Source organism: Arabidopsis lyrata, assembly GCF_000004255.2.
Source record: "Arabidopsis lyrata subsp. lyrata unplaced genomic scaffold ARALYscaffold_7, whole genome shotgun sequence".
Classification (NCBI taxonomy): domain Eukaryota; kingdom Viridiplantae; phylum Streptophyta; class Magnoliopsida; order Brassicales; family Brassicaceae; genus Arabidopsis; species Arabidopsis lyrata.
Genome location: NW_003302549.1, coordinates 8,478,536 through 8,496,815, shown reverse-complemented (window position 1 = coordinate 8,496,815; position 18,280 = coordinate 8,478,536). Strand labels below are relative to the sequence as shown.

The window sequence follows — 18,280 nt, the reverse complement described above, 5'->3', positions numbered from 1 at the left end:
TGATGGATTTTCTTCTAAACATGACATAATTTAAAATTTCTACAGGTTTTTTTAGTCCATTTTTTCTATAATCCATATTTTTATTAGTTGAATCTAGTTTTCTCGTTGTTCAAAATGAGTTCCCGCGCGATTTCGTACTGTTTTACATTATTGTTCTAATTGATCGTTGAAGGTGGATTTAACGATTTTACGGAGTTAAATCGAAGATTAATAATTATTGAACCTTAAAACAACTACCAAAGTCTAGGAAAAAAAAGCTACCACCAAACATGGAAAATGAAGGTCACACTCGCAATCAACTAATTGCGCGAAAAAAAACAGCAGATGCGGAATCACAAAGCTCACAAGTAGCCGCGAATGAAAGAAAAACAGCGAAGAAAAACCTGAAATAAGACGAGTAACAAGAACAAAGACCCACAAATGAGAATCACAAATTCTACCCACACAATCTTCATCTTAGAGAGTCTAAATTTAGAACTTTGCATCCTCACAAAAAGTTAGTCTTACAAGAACAGACCAAGGAAGACCACATGAAAAAACTGCTTATTCAACTAAACTAAGGGCGGTGAAAGGAACTAAAGAAACATACACAAAACCATGAGAAAGGACTCACTTCAAGGGCTGCTCAGAAAACCCAAGCGGGGAAACATACATATAGTATATGCTACTATGAACTTTTCTTTTGAAAATCCCAAAAATGCAATCATTGGTTAAGACTTTTTTCATAATGCTCTCAATCTAGAAGAGGTTATGACCACTACTCACTGTTGAGTGTTGAGTGTAGATTAATAGCCATATGTTGAAGTGGAAGATGTTCTACACATGCTGCTTAAATATACAAAGCTAGACTATGATGCTTAGGTACCAACCAGTCTCTCTCACACCATAGAACACTGAGTGATTTATAGGCGAAAAGTCTGAGGATCCCGTTTTTTCGTTTTTGTATTTTAGTTGATTACTATATAACAAGAGGGATTCATGTAGTTGTGACATAACAAAAAGAGAAGAAAAGATCATCCTTCATTAGAACATAAATATCCAATCAGAGTCAAAGAGATGGGTTTAGATAACATTCTAAAGAAAGAAGTCCAACCTTAATCCCTCATTAAAAGACTAGACCAGCTAGAACCTAGATAGAGATCACTCCTAGAACAACTTCAACATCATAAGAAGCTTCGAGACTCGGAAGCGCTTTGTAGCTCAATCAATTACTTCCCTTGGATGTCTTGGGGGTCCTGTCAGATATTATACCATTCGGGACAGTCTCTTCCATCACCTTTGGGACTGTGAAATTGAAGTCGCCAAGCAGTGCATACTTGTAATCCTGATTGGCATCGATGAAGGCTGCGATTTCATTGCGAGACTTGAGCTTCTTCCCAGTAGGAGTTATGTAGTACGCATCCATTTTCGAGTAGTCCTTCCTCAGAATTAAGCTCCTCTTGAACCCTCTTGGTGTCTTGGGCAAGCCAGGCTTGTCGATGACCCATGTTCTGGAGGAATCATAGTTTAAGTCTCCAGCATCTTCACAGGATATACCTTCTTTCTTCTCGCACACATACGGGTCCTCTTGTATTCTACTTCTGATCTCTTCGTATTCATCTTGAGTACCAATCTGCCTCCACTTCAGGCATTTTTCACACTGTACAGCAAAGACATCGATCGACCTCCCTGGAGTACCGGCTTTTTTCTACACAATACAAATATGGAATCTCGGTGAAAAGAAGAACAGTCACTCACATACACACAAGATACTTGGATAAATAGAATCAGATAAAAACCATACTACAACAAATCCAGTTCCAGAATCACGCAACTCGTTTAATCTATAGGCAAGGCGAGAAAATTTGCCTAGAGAAACACAAAGTGTCACACTTTAAGCTTCTATAGAAGAGAGAACACACAATAGAAATCAAAGAAGTACTATTATATATAGCCTGCATGTTAGAAACAAAATTCAATCTACAGAGACACCATCAAAAGAGTGAAACTTAGAACAGATAGATAAACCATATTTGACGAAATAAAGTAATACCCTTTTTAAAATGTCTGCATCAAATAAGAAAGTTTTCGAGACAGAGAACTTGTAAAAACCCTAATGATTCTTAAACCAAAATCACAAGTAATAGATAGAATTGAATGTGTAAAACATAAATGATAAGATCTGTGTGGTAAAAGGAGACACAAACGCAAAAATTGAATGTGGTTTTGGTTAATGAGGTAACCTTAAGGATTGGTTTGGCTAATTTCTCGGTCTGACTCTGATCGTCCATCTCACTTCCCCTGATGACTTTGTTCAAATTCACTGCCAAAAAAAGGAAACCTTCAATTTCAAGCCCTAACGAGAGAAACCCAGAATTGAGTTTTCAATTACTGATCAAACATCTAACAGCAAATTCAAGGAGAATTGAGTTCATACCTCGAACAACGATTCAGATTTCCAAAAATCTCAGAGCTTTTTTTTGTTTTTGTTGGAATTGAGAAGTTTTCTTTTAACCCTTTTTATGCAATTTTGGCCCCCGCAGAAGAAATGTGATAAAAAATCTTCTCCAACTGTATATACAGATGTCGAGATATGATTGGATGAATGTTACACGCAGACCTTCTTTTTGTGTAATTTGTAATGGATTTTCTACTAAACATGGCATTATTAATTAAATTTCCATTGTTAATTAATTTTTATGTGGCATGGAAACTCTCTATGTGGTGCGTTTTTTTTTTGTTTTTGGAACGTTTCGGAAACGGAAACTTTTGAAAACACGAAAAAAATGTTATGGAAATACGTTACTTTTGTTTGAAAACGCCATGAAAACTCACGCTTTCGTTTCGGAAACGTGACAAAATCTTTTTTTTTTCTAAATTTGGAAACTTAATAAATAAAGAGTTTAGAAATATTAAATTTATAATACATATAACTAATTTTGTAAGATTCCAGTTTTAAGATTTTTCTTTCGACGAACTAGATTTGTAAGCATGTTTACCTTTTAGAGTTTTGGTTAAACTATTAAATATTTATGGTTTAGACTTATGTTGTTTTAAACACTTTTTCTTTAACATAGTTCTTAATTTTATTTTTTGACAACATATAGTTCTTAAATTCTTATGTTTAGTGCTACATACATATTTATATATATATATATATATTTATGTGTATATATACGTTTCTAAAACGTTTCTATTTCTTAATTTAAGAGAAAAATCATTTCCCATTTTTGAAACATTTCACTTTCGCGTTTCCGTTTTCATGTAATATTTGGCCAAAGTAATTTAGTTAGAGTGATTTAGTATTTTAGTTACTCATAACCAGTGTTCTAAAAAGCGGTCTAGGCGGTCGCCTAGGCCCCGACTAGGCGCTAGGCTCTCATGCGACGCCTAGATAACCGTATTGACCGCCTAAAGTTACATAGATCTTGTTTAATGTATTTTTTTCAATTTTAATTAGAGTTTTATTTATATATATAGTTATACATATTTATATATTGTTTAATATAAATATAAATAAATTTTTTATCTAGTTTTGTTTATAATTTCATAATTTTTAGTTTTATATAGACATTTTATATAACTTTTATATATAATATCATATTTATAATATTTTATGTTATAAACGTCTAAACCGCCTAAAAAATCGCCTAGGCCCCGATTAGACGTTCTAGGCGCTAGGCACTGGATCACCGCCCGCTTAGCGCCTAGCGCTTTCTTGAACACTGCTCATAACAATATAGAAATTTACTTTGGCCAAAAAAAGAAGAAAATAAATTTATTTTAGTAAAATATTGCATTATAAAATAAATAAAGAAACATTTAAAAAGGGCAAAAAAGTAATTATTTTTTATTCCATCCATAAACATACACAAAGTATGTGCTACGTGACATCTTTGATAGTTACAATACATCATTCACGTGTCGTCGTGATATCTTTTATCATAAATAACATGTTATTATTATCAATAGTGAAAACAAGGAAATGGTATATTTAAGCAAATGTGAAAAAAAAAAAAAATTTATAAATAAAATTGTTGGCTGTGTAAAGAAGCTTGAGAAAATTCATTTCACAAAAATGAAACATTCCACAAAAGGCACTAATCTTTAATACACAAGACAAGATATATATTGATACATACACAAAGCAGACACACACACTTCCAAAATTTCGAGTTTTAAGGTCATAGAGACTGAAGTGGCTCTGTCTCGGACTCCGACCTGCTCGTAAAGTCTAACCCTCCAAGTGCTGGCAACTTCTTCTTATCGTCTTCGGTGTACAATGGCACGAACCAGTACATTTTATCGCTTCCAAAAACCTGATTCAACAAAGGAATAGAGACCAAACTTTTAAAAGCTTTCATTGTGTTTATGTGATGTCCAAGGTTTCATCTAAAGAAGCCTGAGACTACTTTCATTTAACCCAAGAATCGACAATTGAAGAACTAGTTTTGAGACAGACAAAGAATATGGAGAGAGAACCTGTTCAAAGTTTGTCTTACGACCAACGTTGTATGGCCAGTTAACTGTATGCTTCTCATACGCCTGCGATAAATAAACCATTAGTTTGGTCAGTGAGTTTATACTTTATAGTCATGGAGATCCCTGAGAAACCCCAAGAAGTTAAGAGCAAAACCAAAGTGATGACTGATGAGAGTTGTTTACCTCAATAGTTGTGGTGTTACGAGCGACTAACATTATGTGCATAATTAGGAAGCCTAGGACACTTAGCGCAAATGCTATGTTCAATACTGGAAAGCAAGAAAAGGAAGATTTTGAATCAGATGGTAACCTTAAGGTGTTCTGAAACAAACAAGCAAACGAAAACGAAAACTGAGATATATATATATCTTTGAGCTCACCAAATGCAACAAAGCTGGCTGCTAGGCTTCCTGGTGATACGGTTATATCACCATCTCCATCGGTGAAGAATACGAGGAAAACTGGCAATAGTGATATTGCAACCACCGTGGTCTCAAGAAATGTGTAAAACTGCATTTTGACATATTGGGAATGCAATAAGACCATGGCAACACTAATGAACAGAACATATCAGAAAACAACTTCATTCAGCGATGCTATGATAAGTAGACATACCAAGAATAGGAGAAAAGACTTGTAATTCATTGCCCCAACACAATTTACAACCCAAACACAGTGATGGTCCATCTTTAATATGCATCTTCCACCTGAAAACCCCAAGATGAAAACTTTTTCACAACTAAAAAAAAAAGATACACCACCGGATTCAAAGAAAAGAATCACTCAATGAAAAGACTTACACACTGAACAATGGTGAGACCGAGGCGGTTTATATTGATTGCACTTTCGACAGTATCTTACACCATGAGACGAGGAATCTCCAACCGAAAGTGATGAGTTAGCTTCTCCAATCAAAGCTTGGTTTCCATCGCTTTTCTCTACGTCTAATTCTGGCCTCCAACCCGTTGGAACACCACCAGGGTCCGTCACAACAACAGAGAAATAACTCCACAATAGCATTATAAGCTGCACACAAAACAACAGTCATGAAAAAAGCAGTCCTTTGCTTCTTTTTTTACTCTTTCTTCTGAGAGTTCAAATGTTGATAATCTATTACAAGACATGAGAAATCAACAGCTTCAAATGTAAATCCACACACCAACCATGTCAAGCTTCAAACTAGTGCAACAAAGCAACAAGCTTTGACTCAATTCAAGTTGAAACTGGTGTATCTAAAAGATATTCAATTCGTAAGTAACTAAGGCATAATCCAAACCAGCTTATCACGTAATTAGCAGAGATCTAGAGGGTACTAAACGCAAAGATCTCAAAAGGGTCAGAAAAAGATTCAAAATTTAAGATTGACCTAGAAGAAAGAATTGAGTTTACCAGAAAGTGGAACAGAGCTAAAACAAGAAGAGCTAGTAATGAATCGACACCACCGATCAATAGAGCTGGTCCGTAATTCACGACGACAACGGCGTAGTATGTGAATCCGATGATCCCGATAACAATTAAGATCATGATCGAACCCAAGGCGCGAAGTGCTGTGCAGAACTTGAACACGTTCCACGCCATTGTCGGGGTTCTTTCAAAAACCCAGAATTTCTTGGTCGGAGAAATATAATTGAAGCAAGCCCCAATTGAATTGAAGAAGAAATTTTATAAATTTCGATGAAATCGAGCTGAAATTTTTATTGTTTTCATGGATAATTTTCCTTTCTTTTTTTTTTGGTTTAACAATTTATTATTATATAAGTTAACTCCCTCTGTTTTTTAAAAGTTGTCGTTTTAACTGTATTTAGACAAATTAAGAAAAGGTATACAATGACTATATTAACCTCATAAAAATGACAAGTAATTATTTACAAATAATTTGTTTTCAATAAAATAAGGGTAATTTGGGTAGTTATTGGAATAAATTACATTATTACCTTAAAACGACAACTAATTTAAAACAAGAAAAAAGCTCTAAAACGACAACTATTCGAAAACGGAGGGAGTAGTTCCTAAACTCCTAATCTTGTCCATGTCAGGCTAAAGAAACGATTAATTGTGCTAATTTTAAGAATTGGAATTTTATTTTTTTAAGAATTACAAAATTGAAATTAACCCATACGGTAACTAGTAACACGCATGGTAAATTAAATAATTCAAGTGAAGAAATAATTTTTTTTTCTTTGAATTATTTTTCGTCACATTATTGCAGGAACTACTTATATGGATCATTATTGTTTTGCTCTTGCTAATCTCATTTTCAACCAATGAGAATAAAAGTCAAAATTTTCGGACATATTAGGTTAGAAAAAGAGTAAATCCATATCATAATAGTAACAATTTATTCCTCTTTTTTTTTTTTTTTTTTCAGCCACATTTTTACTCTCTCTCTCTTCTTCGATTCCCCTTGAAGTAGGGGGTTTCAGTGGGAACGAGATCAATCAATGAAGGGTCAAGAGAAAGAAGAAAAGAAGAATGGCGCTGCGGAAAAAAGAAAAGTCACTGAGGATTTGCCTTCTACTCCAATCCAACCCTTAAATCTTATCAATGAATTGAAAATATATAAACCCTGTACGAATTTATTACTAATCGTATTTCGTTCCTCCCTTCTCTTCAGCTTCCTCTTTAATCTACAAACGTATAAGATAAACCACAAAAACAAACATTTCATAAACAAACTAATTTATGGAGAGGGCCACATATCATATATGAAGCTAATAATCTGAAGTTTTAAATATTAACCTGTTGATGAAGAAGCTTCTTATGGATTCGATAGCCCTTATATAATGACAGAAAAAAATATAACAACAACATTGGTCAATGTTTTAATATAATCCAGAGAATTAGTTTAAACGCTAACGGACAAAGAGTAAGGAGCAAGAATTTATTTGATTGAAGTTTGATCAACACTCACTTTGTCAGTTCCATAAATGTAATCGCAGTAAGTGAAAACTGAAGCAAAGTTGCTTTGGCTTTGTCCTCCAACGTAGTGATGGTAGTCATGATACTCAGCTCCACCGTAAAATGGAATAAATTTTGTCAGACTCCATGGAAAATCATATCTGCAAACAAAATCAACAAGTGCATTTTTCTTTTTTTGTTTGATAAAAACCACATTGCTTCAATAGTGATATTTTAGCGTCTTAGTTTCATATATATGTAAATATTTATGCTTTTTTTTTCCGCGTTTCGCATTTGTAATAGCAATTTTTGAATGGTATTCGCTTAAAACACTAAACCTTTCTTTTGTATATATGTAAATGTAACCGCTAATTTTACCCGCTGTGAGTCTCAATCGCTTCGATTTGGCGTAAAGATATCCATAACCAAAATGTCATTATGTGGCCAGGAGCAATAGCCGGTCCAAGAAACGTCGGAATTCCTAGAATCAAAATCTCGCCCCAATGTGCGTACGGCGACGCATATCCGATCGGAGATGTGTACTCGTGATGGATTCGATGAATCTTCTCATACCCCCATTTGCAATGCATCCATCTATGGATCCAGTAGTTAGTGTAATCTTCTATCAAGAAGTAAACCACTAATTGTGCTACTATCTCCGTTAACGATGGTAATGGCAAACCACTTCGAATCCCAATCATCTGTCAATCAACACATATATAATCTCCCTTTTTAGTATATTTCAAGAACATCACAAATTAACAAAAAGTGTTGCAAGAAAGAAAAAAAAACTCAAAAAGGGGAATATACATGTATACAATAATATAACGTTTCAATTTACAATTTTAAATGGGAATTTGCTCTGAATAACCAAAAAAAAAATCAGCAAAAAATTGTATAACAGCCACACACATACAAAAAATGTTGGAAAACTAACACTTAAAATAGGGGAATATACATATATAATAAAATATTTGGTTGTTTGTTTTAAAGAATAAACGAAAATATAAAAATGAATAATAATAACCTGGATGGAAGGATAAGAGACGATTTGCAATGTGCCGACGACGAGAAGGAACAACTTCATGACTTGTTTATAACATCGGAACATATCAGACAACGAATACTTAACCTTCTTTTGAATCTTAAACTGATCGAACCAACCGGTCAATTCCACAACCACGAGAGGGAAAGGAGCTAATGAAAAGACAAGGAAGAGAAGCAAAATGGTGTGGCAATATACATAGAAATTGGATTTGGTGGCTGAGTAATCGAACCAAACCGTCTCAAACCAAGTCAGGTTTCGGCCTAACGCCAAGGACGCCTCTTCAACGGTTGGATAAGGGATCATATCGTGAGACTCTTGTGAGTGTCTGGATTAATATGTGTGGTTTATGTTATAGCATTGTTTTTGAAGTTATATGAGTATATATGACTATGCTTGAAAAACTATATAAAAATACACAAATGTCGAAACATGGTACCGACTTAATTTTTTCGGTCATTTCTTTTTTTGATTTTTCCAAATTTTGGTAAATTTTTCCCTTTGAGAAGTCCGCAAAATTGGGTCCTCAATCTTTCTGTTTTTAACTTTTTAGTAGAACACAAAAAAACATATCTTATCTCTTTACGTCTAAATTTCATATGAAGGGTCACATTTTCGTTAGATAATATGAAAATTAAAAGTTTACTAAGGTTGTTATTTTTTAGGCCATTAGTTATTTAGGTTGGAAGATATTCTAAAATGGTATTTTCAAAAATATCTAATGGAAATTTCATTTGATAGACCTGTTATCGGAAGTAATTTTATTTTTAGCAAATGATTTTGAATAGCCTTTCTTCATTATTTTCTGAAAATCTACGAAATGAAATAATTTTCTTTTGTTGGCGAACAGTGATACATACGTCAAGAAAAGAAAAACTCGTTGACACACAAGATATGAGTGGACAAACTTAATTTTAGCTTATTAAAACTCTTTCTTGAATTAATTAGTTTAAGAGTATAGTGTATAGATAAACTCATTGAAGTAGTTTACAATATAGCCTCACACAGCTAGCTACTACCCCATGCTTGAAGTTATTATCACGCGTTGAATAGTATTTGATTTAGATTCTAGCACAAAATTTTCAAATTCTAAGCATATTTATTCACTCTGTGTCCATGGTAAAATCTAAGACGACGAGAACAAGAAAATGTGTGTTGTTAGGTTATAACTGGAAGGAAGAGAGTGTTTCAATTTTGAAGTCAGAAGGTGGTTGGTAACAACTAAACAAGTTATGTACCTACTACTAGTACTTAAATGATTGCTACTTAAAACTGTTTTGAAGTTTGGTGAGTAAGCTTTAGTAAATGCGTGTGTTTCGCTTGTTTTGGCCTTCTTTGATTAGATTTGTTTTTCCTAAAGTCAATTCAGCACCCATCAATGCAACTATCAGATATAGTCCATGTTCTAAAAATCGGCCGCCTAGCCGTCTAGGCGCTGATCGAAGGAGAACCGCGGCGATTTTGTCTAAATCGGTAAGAAAAATCGTTGGTCCGATTTTTTGTCCGCCTAGACGGCGCCTAGCCCTTTTTTTTTTTTTACTTCCTTTTTTTGGATCTAAAATTTAAAACGTCCTACTTATATTCGTAATTTGTATAAAAATAATAAATTTGAGTTTAAAATCTTGTTTTCATGTGTTTAATGCAATTTTAAAAACAATATTATATAAATTTCTTAATTATAATGGATTAATATGTTTTTAAAACATTAAATAGCCCTAAAACTAATCCCCGATTAATCCCCATTTTTCTTCCTAGGCGCTAGGCCCACCCTCACCGCCCGACTAGCGCCTAGCGATTTTTTGAACACGGGATATTGTTAAGATTGTGGTGCGTTGCAGCGAGTTAAAAAATTCTCTGAGAGAGCTCCAAAAATACGTGAAAAGAAACGCCCACCGTGGGGCTCGAACCCACGACCACAAGGTTAAGAGCCTTGCGCTCTACCAACTGAGCTAGACGGGCCTTGTTGATAATGTCAACTGCTAAATTTATAGTATCAGATAATGAACTTGTTAAAATATGCGAAAACTCATTAACCTCTAAATAAACAAAAAGGATTTAGGGTCTGACTGGTTTAAACGCAGCGGTTGCAGTTGCGGTTGCGGGAGTTTGCGGAAGCGGGCGGTTGCGGTTTCAAGCGTTACCAAGCGTTTTGAACGACTGGTTTAGCGTTTGAAAATGGATGCGTTTGCGGGAGTTTTATGACTGGTAAATCAGCGGTTGCGGTAGCAGTTAAATAAAAAAATGACCAAAAAAATAAAAAATATTACAAAAAAAGAAATAAAAATACTAATATATTATTATGATAATATTAGAAAAATTGAACATGCTTAATAATTAAAACCATAAATAAAGTACTAAATAGTTATTCAAAAATAAAGAAATTTTGTAAAAAGATAGTATTTTATACTGGGTTAACACTAAAAATTGCATCAAGTAATGAGGCAAACTGTAAATAACGTTGAATTCAATCAAAAAGCAAGTGATTTTCTATTCGAGAAAATAAATCGAAACATATATTCAATCAAAAAGCAAAGCAATACATAATGAAAAGAAAAAAAAGATGCTAAGAAAAATATTCAAAGAGTTACACATGAGGTGATGAATGAATAAAATGATATATGATACTTACGTTTGGTTCTTGATTTTCATCAGTTTGGGTGGAAGACATTGAGAAAATAAAATTTTAGAATATTGATTAGGGTTTATGATGAGAACGTGATACAAAGATGAAAGATACATATAGGATAAATATATTTTATAATAATTATAAGTAAAGGTTTGTTTGTTTTTTTTTTTTTTTTTTTTTTTTTAAATCCAATCGCTACCACCCGCAACCGCAAACGCTTGCGGGAAGGAGCTTTTGAAATTCAGCGATTTCGAGCGGTTTAAAGCGGTATGGAGCGGTTTCTATGATTGGTACCAACCGCTAACAACTCCAACCGACCGCTAGCAACCGCTAGGAGGGTGCTAGCGGGAGAACCAATCAAGCTCTTATTCACACACACCAATTAAAAAAAAAGACCTTCAGATCGGAAAATGTCATAAGGAGCATTTTCATGTGACACAGGGAAGACCGGAAAAGAGAAAACTAACTACCCTCTCATTTGTAAGTCTTGACAAGATTAGTAGAATGCTTGGAAACTTACGGTACGTAATCTGTGTCTGCTTCTGCTTCATTACCTTCTCGAAACTTCAACCTTGCGAGGAGTTTTAGGTTTACTACTCGAATTTCTCTCCGTCATTAACCTGCTTGTTGCTCTTCCTGGACTCCTCCTTCATCTGCAACTCATAAGATACAACATCAAGAAATATATCATCAATATGATACTAGAGACCACATATATTGTTATGTGAGCTTGCAAATTGATAGCTTATGCCTAGAGATGAGCTAGTCTCAGTTTTGCGAGTATTTATTTACCTGCTGAAGAAGCTTCTTCTGGAATCGGTAACCCTGATGATGAAAGTAAGATTATATTATAACCACATTGTCAATGTTTTATCTAGAATTGGTAGACAACTAACAGGAAAGGAACTGAAGTTTCATTACTCACTTTATCAGTTCCATAGATGTAATCGCAGTAAGTAAAAACTGAAGCAAAGTTACTCTGGCTTTGTCCTCCAACGTAGTGATGGTAATCATGATACTCAGCTCCACCATAAAATGGAATGTATTTTGTCAGAGTCCATGGGAAATCATACCTTCAAAAGCATTAAAAAAAACAAGTCAATCTATCCCCAGAGAAACATGCACCAAGCAATCATCATATTGTCCAAATACTTCTTTGAACAAGAGGAGATGCTTATCATCAGAAAGATGTTTTCTTCCTCAGTCAATGAGAAATGTTAATCACCAAAGATTAACTAAGCAGTCTCTAAACAACCACCAAGAGCTAATTAGGGTCTACAAGAACGTCTTCCTTACCCGCTATGAGTTTCGATAGCCTCAATCTGTCGTAAAGCAATCCACAACCAAAAGGTAATCATATGACCAGGAGCAATAGCCGGTCCAAGAAACGTCGGAATCCCGAGAAGCAAAACCTCAGCCCAATGAGCATAAGGAGCAGCATATCCAATAGGAGCTGTATACTCATGATGAATATGATGAAACTTCTCATAACCCCATTTACAATGAAAGAATCTATGAACCCAGTAATTTGTATAATCCTCTACCAAGAAGTAAACCACTAACTGAGCTACAATCTCCAAACACGATGGTAATGGCAATCCACTTCGAATCTCAATCATCTGTTTCAATTGCCAACCACATAGCATCAATTTCAAATTAAGAACAGTCTCTAGCCAAATTCCAGAAACTACGTACCTGAATCGAAGGATAAGAAACGAGTTGCAATGGACCAACGACGAGGAGGAACATCTTCATGACGGCTTTGTAACATTTGAACATATCGGAGAATGAGTTCTTCGCTTTGGGTTGGATTTTGTAGCGATTGAACCAATCTGAGGTAGATTGAGATGATTCTATGAAGACGAGAGGGAGAGGGACGAAGGAGAAGATGAGGAAGAGGAAGAGAATGTTGTGGCAGTAGAGGTTGTAATCGGATTTGGTGGCGGAGTAATCGAACCAGAGAGTCTCCAGCCTTGTGAGGTTTCGGGATAACGCAATCGACGCTTCTTCGACTGTGGCGTAAGGGATCATTGTTCCTTCCGGCGACGGCGACGGCGAGATTGAGATTGAGATCGAGAGAGTGGAGAAGAGAGAGTGTCGTCGTTGAGGCTGCTGGATTTTTTCTGTTATAGACTGATCTGGCGAATATTCAGAGTGTTGACGTGGCATTAACGTTTGGTAACAAATGTGTGTGAACCGGATTAAACCAAGATCACTAACATTGTCTCAAGATCTCGACTACAACATAAAAAGAAGGGAAACAATGGGCCCTACTAAAAGCCCATTTGAAATGCGGCCTATTCTACTACACTAAACTAATAGTGAGGTGTTAATTTTAGCTCAATAAAAATGACTACATCTAAATGTGTGTTTGATCTATGGGTGTCAAAATAGGTCAAGATTCATGGGTCAACTTTGATCCCTTAGTTTTTTTTTTTTTTTTTAATTATTATTCCCTTAGTTTATGTCTTGTATGTGAACTTTTAGATAAAATTATTGTTAACAAAACTTTACTTTTAGCTCTATAAATGTGAACTAAATCCTTGTGTTATTTGTTTTTTTATGACTTAATAAAACAAAACAAAATTTACATAGAATAATAATTATTTGCGGATCAAAATTCATATATCTTCTCGAACTAAGGATCGTAACATGGCGTTGAAAATTTCGGAATGGATTTAGTTACCAAAACTCAACTAAAGTTTCTCCGACTGAGGATCATAACACGATGTTGAAAATTTTGGATCGAAATTCATACATCTTCTCGGACTGAGGATCATAACATGGTATAAACACCAACTCCATATCACATAGCCTTTTCTTTGTTTGAATTGGGTTTTCTTTCTTTAATTGTCTTAATGGTTACACAAATTTCTTTTAAGTCTTTTAGAAAGAAACTTTACTTTATACTTGGTCAAAAACCTTAAGATAAATCAGTATTTGAGGGAAAATTCACGGATAGACACAGCTTTTGTGGAATATGTCTATGAATTTTAAGATAGCATTAAATTATTGTACAATACACATAGCAAAACGTTGAAATAAATTGCGGCTGTTGGCCAATTGTATTTAAGTAATAGAATGGTACCTCACGAAACGTGACGTTACCTTTGAAATTATAAAGTCTTACTATTTTTTCGTCATGACAATAAATGATATTTAAATGTTAATACATATGTTTTAACTATACATAAAAAATGGTCACAAACGATCTTGGTGGTGGATAACAAGTGCGTTACGCGTGAAGATGAGTGCGTATGTCATAAGAGAAAGTCGACGTCTCTGCCCCTAGAGGTAAGGTAGACAAATGTCAAGGGTCCGTTTCATAAAAAATTTTTAAGAAAAAAAGTCCAAATTTTTTTTTTTTTTAATTACTAAGAGGGTTTTATTTTTTTTTTGGTTTGCCATAGATCTCATTATATATTAAAACGGTACTGACCACACCATTAATAACTTTAAATCAAGCCCAAACGTTCTTTCTTTTAACAGTGAATACAAACCTCGGACCAATCTCAGCCACACAAATACTCTTTCATGTTATGTTATTTTCTTGACGTTGATGAATCTTGTTTTTGTTTATAATTTTATATTATTTCCATCACTCAGCACTTTCGTAAATATAAATGAATTGATACTAACCCTTGTTTGAAAAATCGCTAGGCGCTAGTCGGGCGCTCGGCATGGGCCTAGCGATTAATCGGAAAATCGGATTAAAATCGGGGATTAATCGGGGATTAGTTTTAGGCTTATTTTAATATTTTTAAAATATATTAATCCAATATTGTAAAAATTTATGATTTTTATTACAAATTTATGATTTTTATTAAAATTTGAACACAAGTTATTGTAAAACATCACAAACTCTCCATTCAAATGATTGAATAACAAAAATAAAAAGTTTTTTTATACTTGCAATCTAAAAAATAATCGGGGTATATAAGATTAGGCGGAAAGTAATCGGATTAGGCGGAGAATAATCGGGTTACTGATTTTTTAGGGGATTAGTCATTAATCGAGGCGGATAGGGTGGGCCTAGCGATTAAGCGGAGAGTAATCGGGGCTAGGCGGGGATTTTTAGAACAGGGATACTAACTAGTTGAGTCCGTCTCCTCTCTCTATTTGTTTATGTTTTTCATTTGTTTTTAAAAAAAAACATTTCATTTGTTTATGTGCTTCTCACTATCACCTTAGATTTTGTTGTGAATTTCACGAAATTTGTTTGGGTTTCTCGTTTTCTTGTTTAACGTGTCAACTTTTCTACAAATCCTATAATTTTGCTTCCTTTACACTTTATAGGATTGTGAGTCTCTCAAGTAATCTTGTCAAAATGCATCAAGAAATTGATATTAATTTGTACAAGTATATTTTTGCCTTTTTCCAACACATTTTTTTTTATCAATAAGTAGTGCTACAATTTTTTATCTAATACAGTGCTACACAATTCAACGCATTTCTAATTAACTATAACAAAACACAAATACGTAAGAATCAGCATAAGATATCAAACTATAATAGAATAATGTCGACAGGAAAAATAAATATCATAGTACAAGAACCACGCCTATATTACTAGTACTATTTACCTTTAATCGTATTTTTTTTTTGGCCGGCTTGAATTAAAATGCTAAAAAGCCACAATACGTGAGAGAGAGAAGAAAAAAAGTTATTATTAGAAAAATATTTGAAAAATACAAATGAAAGAAAACAAGATAAAAGAGTAAAGCAAAGCAAAAGCAGAGAATAACTCTTATTCGCTTCTTTGCCAAGCAATCCCCCAAAACCTCTCAATTTCTTTCTTCTTTCTCCTCCTCAAGCAAAGATCATCATCTCACGAAATGTCAGATTCAATTCACCGGAGAAAAGTTCCGACTCCGGTCGGAAATGGAGGTCGGAGCTCCAGGACGAGACGAACAGCTTTCCGATATGTTTCCGACAAGAATAGTCTCTCTAAATCGAGTAATAAGGTTTTTGAACGAAGCTTCTCAGAACCGAGTCTAAATCGTCGCCGCGATGGAGACAGTAATCACTTGCGACGACCATCGCCGATGAGAGGTTTACCACTGGAAGAATCCGAACCGATCGTTTACTTGCCACGGATTCGCTCTGAGGTTTTCGCTTCTTCTCCGTCGTTGTTGAACTTCTCTTCGCCGTCGTCTTTATCTCCGATCAATCAAGAGGTCAGAGTCGTTTTCTACTATTTTTTCAAATCAACAAATCCATGATTTCAACTCTGTACAAGAATTCAACATTTAGTCCACGAATATTTTGAAAGTTTCTAATTTAAACCTAATATTTTAAAACATTTCAATCTAACCCTTATTTTTAACAGAGAGTTTAGGTAAGCTATAAATTCTATTAGTGTCAGTTCTTCAATTCACGAAATCAGATCCTGAGAAAGATACTAAAATTTGAACTTTCGAGTAAGTTCCAAAAACTATAAATTTATTTGACTTTAATTGGAAACAAAATCAGGGTAATACAAAAGAAGCACCAAAAGTAGTAATCAGTGTAGCAGTAGAAGGAAGTCCTGGACCTGTAAGAGCAATGGTTAAATTGAGTTGCAACGTCGAGGAAACGATCAAAATTGTCGTGGACAAATACTGCAAAGAAGGACGAACTCCAAAACTCGATCGAGATTCTGCTTTTGAATTGCATCAGTCACATTTTAGCATTCAGTGTAAGATATAACACAGCTCTATCCAACTTTCATTTTTTTTGGATATAGAAAAAAAAATTCCCAATGATATTCTGGTTAAAATTTGAATCAGTTGTTTTCAGTTTGATGTATATTAGATTTGATTAAATATCTATGCTATAGAATGATTATGGAAAATATCAAAAAATACTCATGGATCATGTGAAACAAAGAAACATCATATAATTCATGAGTTAATAACTTATAATAAAGAAAATGGTGACGTAACTGATGATTTACCTCTCTTTTTGTCACATAATTAAATGGTTAGACAATCAAATATACTTAAGTTGATGTAATTTTCAGGTTTGGAGAAAAGAGAAATAATAGGAGAAATAGGAAGTAGAAGCTTCTACATGAGAAAGAAAGCTCATGAAACCGAAGGTTCGTTTGTCGGGACTACTCCGGTGAGAACTACCCTAATTTCGTCGTCGAATTTGATCGGATCGTACATTGCTCAGTTAATAGGGAAAATCATGAGGAGAACAAGACAGATATGGAACATATTGGTCTGTGTGCAATGAGATAGAGACCAAAGTACACTTTTGAGCGTGGGACATAATATTTTTAGTTTGTATTTGCTCCAAATCTCATCAAATAAGGCCTTACTTTATGAAAGTATAATTTATAGATGATCAAGTACATTTTTTTTTTTTCGGTAAGAGAGGGGGAGACAATTGTCTCCCACATTTGATTAAGAATAAACTATAAAAGAATTACAAACGAACATGATGTGGCATTCTGTCCCAACCGCATCCACTAGCATAATCGAATGGACTACCCTAAGACAAGAATAAAAAGAATGAAAACTTAACTGCAAAAAAAACACATAGTTCGCTAATCCGTCTGCTAGACGATTAGTCTCCCTATACACATGAGTAACCCGGACTATCCAGTCCCTTGAGAAAAAAGCCATGACACAATCATACCAGGAATGCCAGCAGATGAGCATCACTTATCCCTGACTTTAGAAAACCCCACCACCAACTCCGAATCCACCGCCAGTTCTATCCGCCTAAAGCCCCGCTCCTAGGCCAATAAGCAGGCCATAATAGACTCCCCACAATTTTGGCAATAGAACCGAGCAAATGCCAATATGGAGCGCAAATCCGCCCGACCAACACCCTGCTCCTTCTCGGATGACTCCTCCAGCCGACGCCGGGCCCGTTTTCCCCCAACTAGCTCCATTCGTAGAAACTTTGACCTAGTCTTCCTCCGGCTTCTTCCATGAAACTATTGTCTACACTCTCCATGCGGCATGTGTATCAACCAACACCAACATAGGAGCTTTCAAGACCTCCATAACTAAGTCCTTAAGAAAGAGCACTCGATCTTTACACTTACCGATCTCCCTAAACACATACCTACACCTCTAGTTCCACCCTACCACACCGCAATACTAAACAGTGTCGACCAATCCCCCGTACTTCAGCCCGACCTGCCCCCCCAAATTCTCGAACAACCATTCTAGTAGCGACTTTTCGAAGAAAGCTTGTCTTTCTTAAGGCGGTACTAAGCACATCCAAATACCCGCCCTTATCGGGCTGTATCTCAA

The 18,280-nt window shown here is 34.9% G+C and overlaps 5 protein-coding genes and 1 non-coding gene across 6 annotated transcripts; 1 reads left to right on the top strand and 5 right to left on the bottom strand.

Annotated features, from left to right (window-relative positions):
* Positions 1–1,000: 1,000 nt before the first annotated feature.
* On the bottom strand, positions 1,001–2,496 carry LOC9303826 (methyl-CpG-binding domain-containing protein 1). The gene is made up of 3 exons (XM_002867708.2): positions 2,417–2,496; positions 2,223–2,302; positions 1,001–1,687 (listed from the first exon to the last, which is right to left on the bottom strand). The coding sequence occupies exons 2-3, from the start codon at positions 2,268–2,270 to the stop codon at positions 1,205–1,207; spliced, it is 531 nt and encodes a 176-aa protein (XP_002867754.1). The 5' UTR covers positions 2,271–2,302; positions 2,417–2,496; the 3' UTR covers positions 1,001–1,204.
* A 1,535-nt stretch (positions 2,497–4,031) lies between these two features.
* On the bottom strand, positions 4,032–6,140 carry LOC9305878 (probable protein S-acyltransferase 13). The gene is made up of 7 exons (XM_021017978.1): positions 5,851–6,140; positions 5,262–5,487; positions 5,077–5,168; positions 4,842–4,971; positions 4,645–4,730; positions 4,462–4,524; positions 4,032–4,298 (listed from the first exon to the last, which is right to left on the bottom strand). Exons 1-7 carry the CDS (start codon positions 6,037–6,039, stop codon positions 4,164–4,166), a joined length of 921 nt encoding a protein of 306 aa, XP_020873637.1. The 5' UTR covers positions 6,040–6,140; the 3' UTR covers positions 4,032–4,163.
* Positions 6,141–6,808: 668 nt separating this feature from the next.
* Positions 6,809–8,843, bottom strand: LOC110226382 (methylsterol monooxygenase 1-3). The gene is made up of 5 exons (XM_021017995.1): positions 8,387–8,843; positions 7,738–8,060; positions 7,373–7,520; positions 7,201–7,236; positions 6,809–7,088 (listed from the first exon to the last, which is right to left on the bottom strand). The coding sequence occupies exons 1-5, from the start codon at positions 8,708–8,710 to the stop codon at positions 7,044–7,046; spliced, it is 876 nt and encodes a 291-aa protein (XP_020873654.1). The 5' UTR covers positions 8,711–8,843; the 3' UTR covers positions 6,809–7,043.
* A 1,447-nt stretch (positions 8,844–10,290) lies between these two features.
* Positions 10,291–10,363, bottom strand: TRNAK-CUU. The gene has a single exon. It is a non-coding gene; the product is annotated as a tRNA-Lys (tRNA).
* Positions 10,364–11,412: 1,049 nt separating this feature from the next.
* LOC110226378 (methylsterol monooxygenase 1-2) lies at positions 11,413–13,165 on the bottom strand. Its single transcript, XM_021017941.1, has 5 exons — positions 12,726–13,165; positions 12,327–12,649; positions 11,956–12,103; positions 11,823–11,855; positions 11,413–11,683 (listed from the first exon to the last, which is right to left on the bottom strand). Exons 1-5 carry the CDS (start codon positions 13,059–13,061, stop codon positions 11,624–11,626), a joined length of 900 nt encoding a protein of 299 aa, XP_020873600.1. The 5' UTR covers positions 13,062–13,165; the 3' UTR covers positions 11,413–11,623.
* A 2,354-nt stretch (positions 13,166–15,519) lies between these two features.
* LOC9303825 (uncharacterized protein At4g22758) lies at positions 15,520–17,378 on the top strand. The gene is made up of 3 exons (XM_021018027.1): positions 15,520–16,207; positions 16,503–16,707; positions 17,032–17,378. The coding sequence occupies exons 1-3, from the start codon at positions 15,866–15,868 to the stop codon at positions 17,247–17,249; spliced, it is 765 nt and encodes a 254-aa protein (XP_020873686.1). The 5' UTR covers positions 15,520–15,865; the 3' UTR covers positions 17,250–17,378.
* Positions 17,379–18,280: the final 902 nt, after the last annotated feature.

Coding starts and splice junctions, on each gene's coding strand:
- LOC9303826 (XM_002867708.2), bottom strand. CDS start 2,270: ATGGACGATCAGAGTCAGACCGAGAAATTAGCCAAACCAATCCTTAAG. Junction 1,688..2,222: donor TAGCCAAACCAATCCTTAAG/GTTACCTCATTA, acceptor TGTATTGTGTAG/AAAAAAGCCGGTACTCCAGG.
- LOC9305878 (XM_021017978.1), bottom strand. CDS start 6,039: ATGGCGTGGAACGTGTTCAAGTTCTGCACAGCACTTCGCGCCTTGGGT. Junction 5,488..5,850: donor TAGCTCTGTTCCACTTTCTG/GTAAACTCAATT, acceptor TTTTGTGTGCAG/CTTATAATGCTATTGTGGAG. Junction 4,299..4,461: donor GTAAGACAAACTTTGAACAG/GTTCTCTCTCCA, acceptor TTGTTGAATCAG/GTTTTTGGAAGCGATAAAAT.
- LOC110226382 (XM_021017995.1), bottom strand. CDS start 8,710: ATGATCCCTTATCCAACCGTTGAAGAGGCGTCCTTGGCGTTAGGCCGA. Junction 7,521..7,737: donor GCGATTGAGACTCACAGCGG/GTAAAATTAGCG, acceptor TTTTGTTTGCAG/ATATGATTTTCCATGGAGTC. Junction 7,089..7,200: donor AGAAGCTTCTTCATCAACAG/GTTAATATTTAA, acceptor ATACGTTTGTAG/ATTAAAGAGGAAGCTGAAGA.
- LOC110226378 (XM_021017941.1), bottom strand. CDS start 13,061: ATGATCCCTTACGCCACAGTCGAAGAAGCGTCGATTGCGTTATCCCGA. Junction 12,104..12,326: donor GCTATCGAAACTCATAGCGG/GTAAGGAAGACG, acceptor ATGCTTTTGAAG/GTATGATTTCCCATGGACTC. Junction 11,856..11,955: donor ACATCTATGGAACTGATAAA/GTGAGTAATGAA, acceptor TTTCATCATCAG/GGTTACCGATTCCAGAAGAA.
- LOC9303825 (XM_021018027.1), top strand. CDS start 15,866: ATGTCAGATTCAATTCACCGGAGAAAAGTTCCGACTCCGGTCGGAAAT. Junction 16,208..16,502: donor TATCTCCGATCAATCAAGAG/GTCAGAGTCGTT, acceptor AAACAAAATCAG/GGTAATACAAAAGAAGCACC. Junction 16,708..17,031: donor GTCACATTTTAGCATTCAGT/GTAAGATATAAC, acceptor TGTAATTTTCAG/GTTTGGAGAAAAGAGAAATA.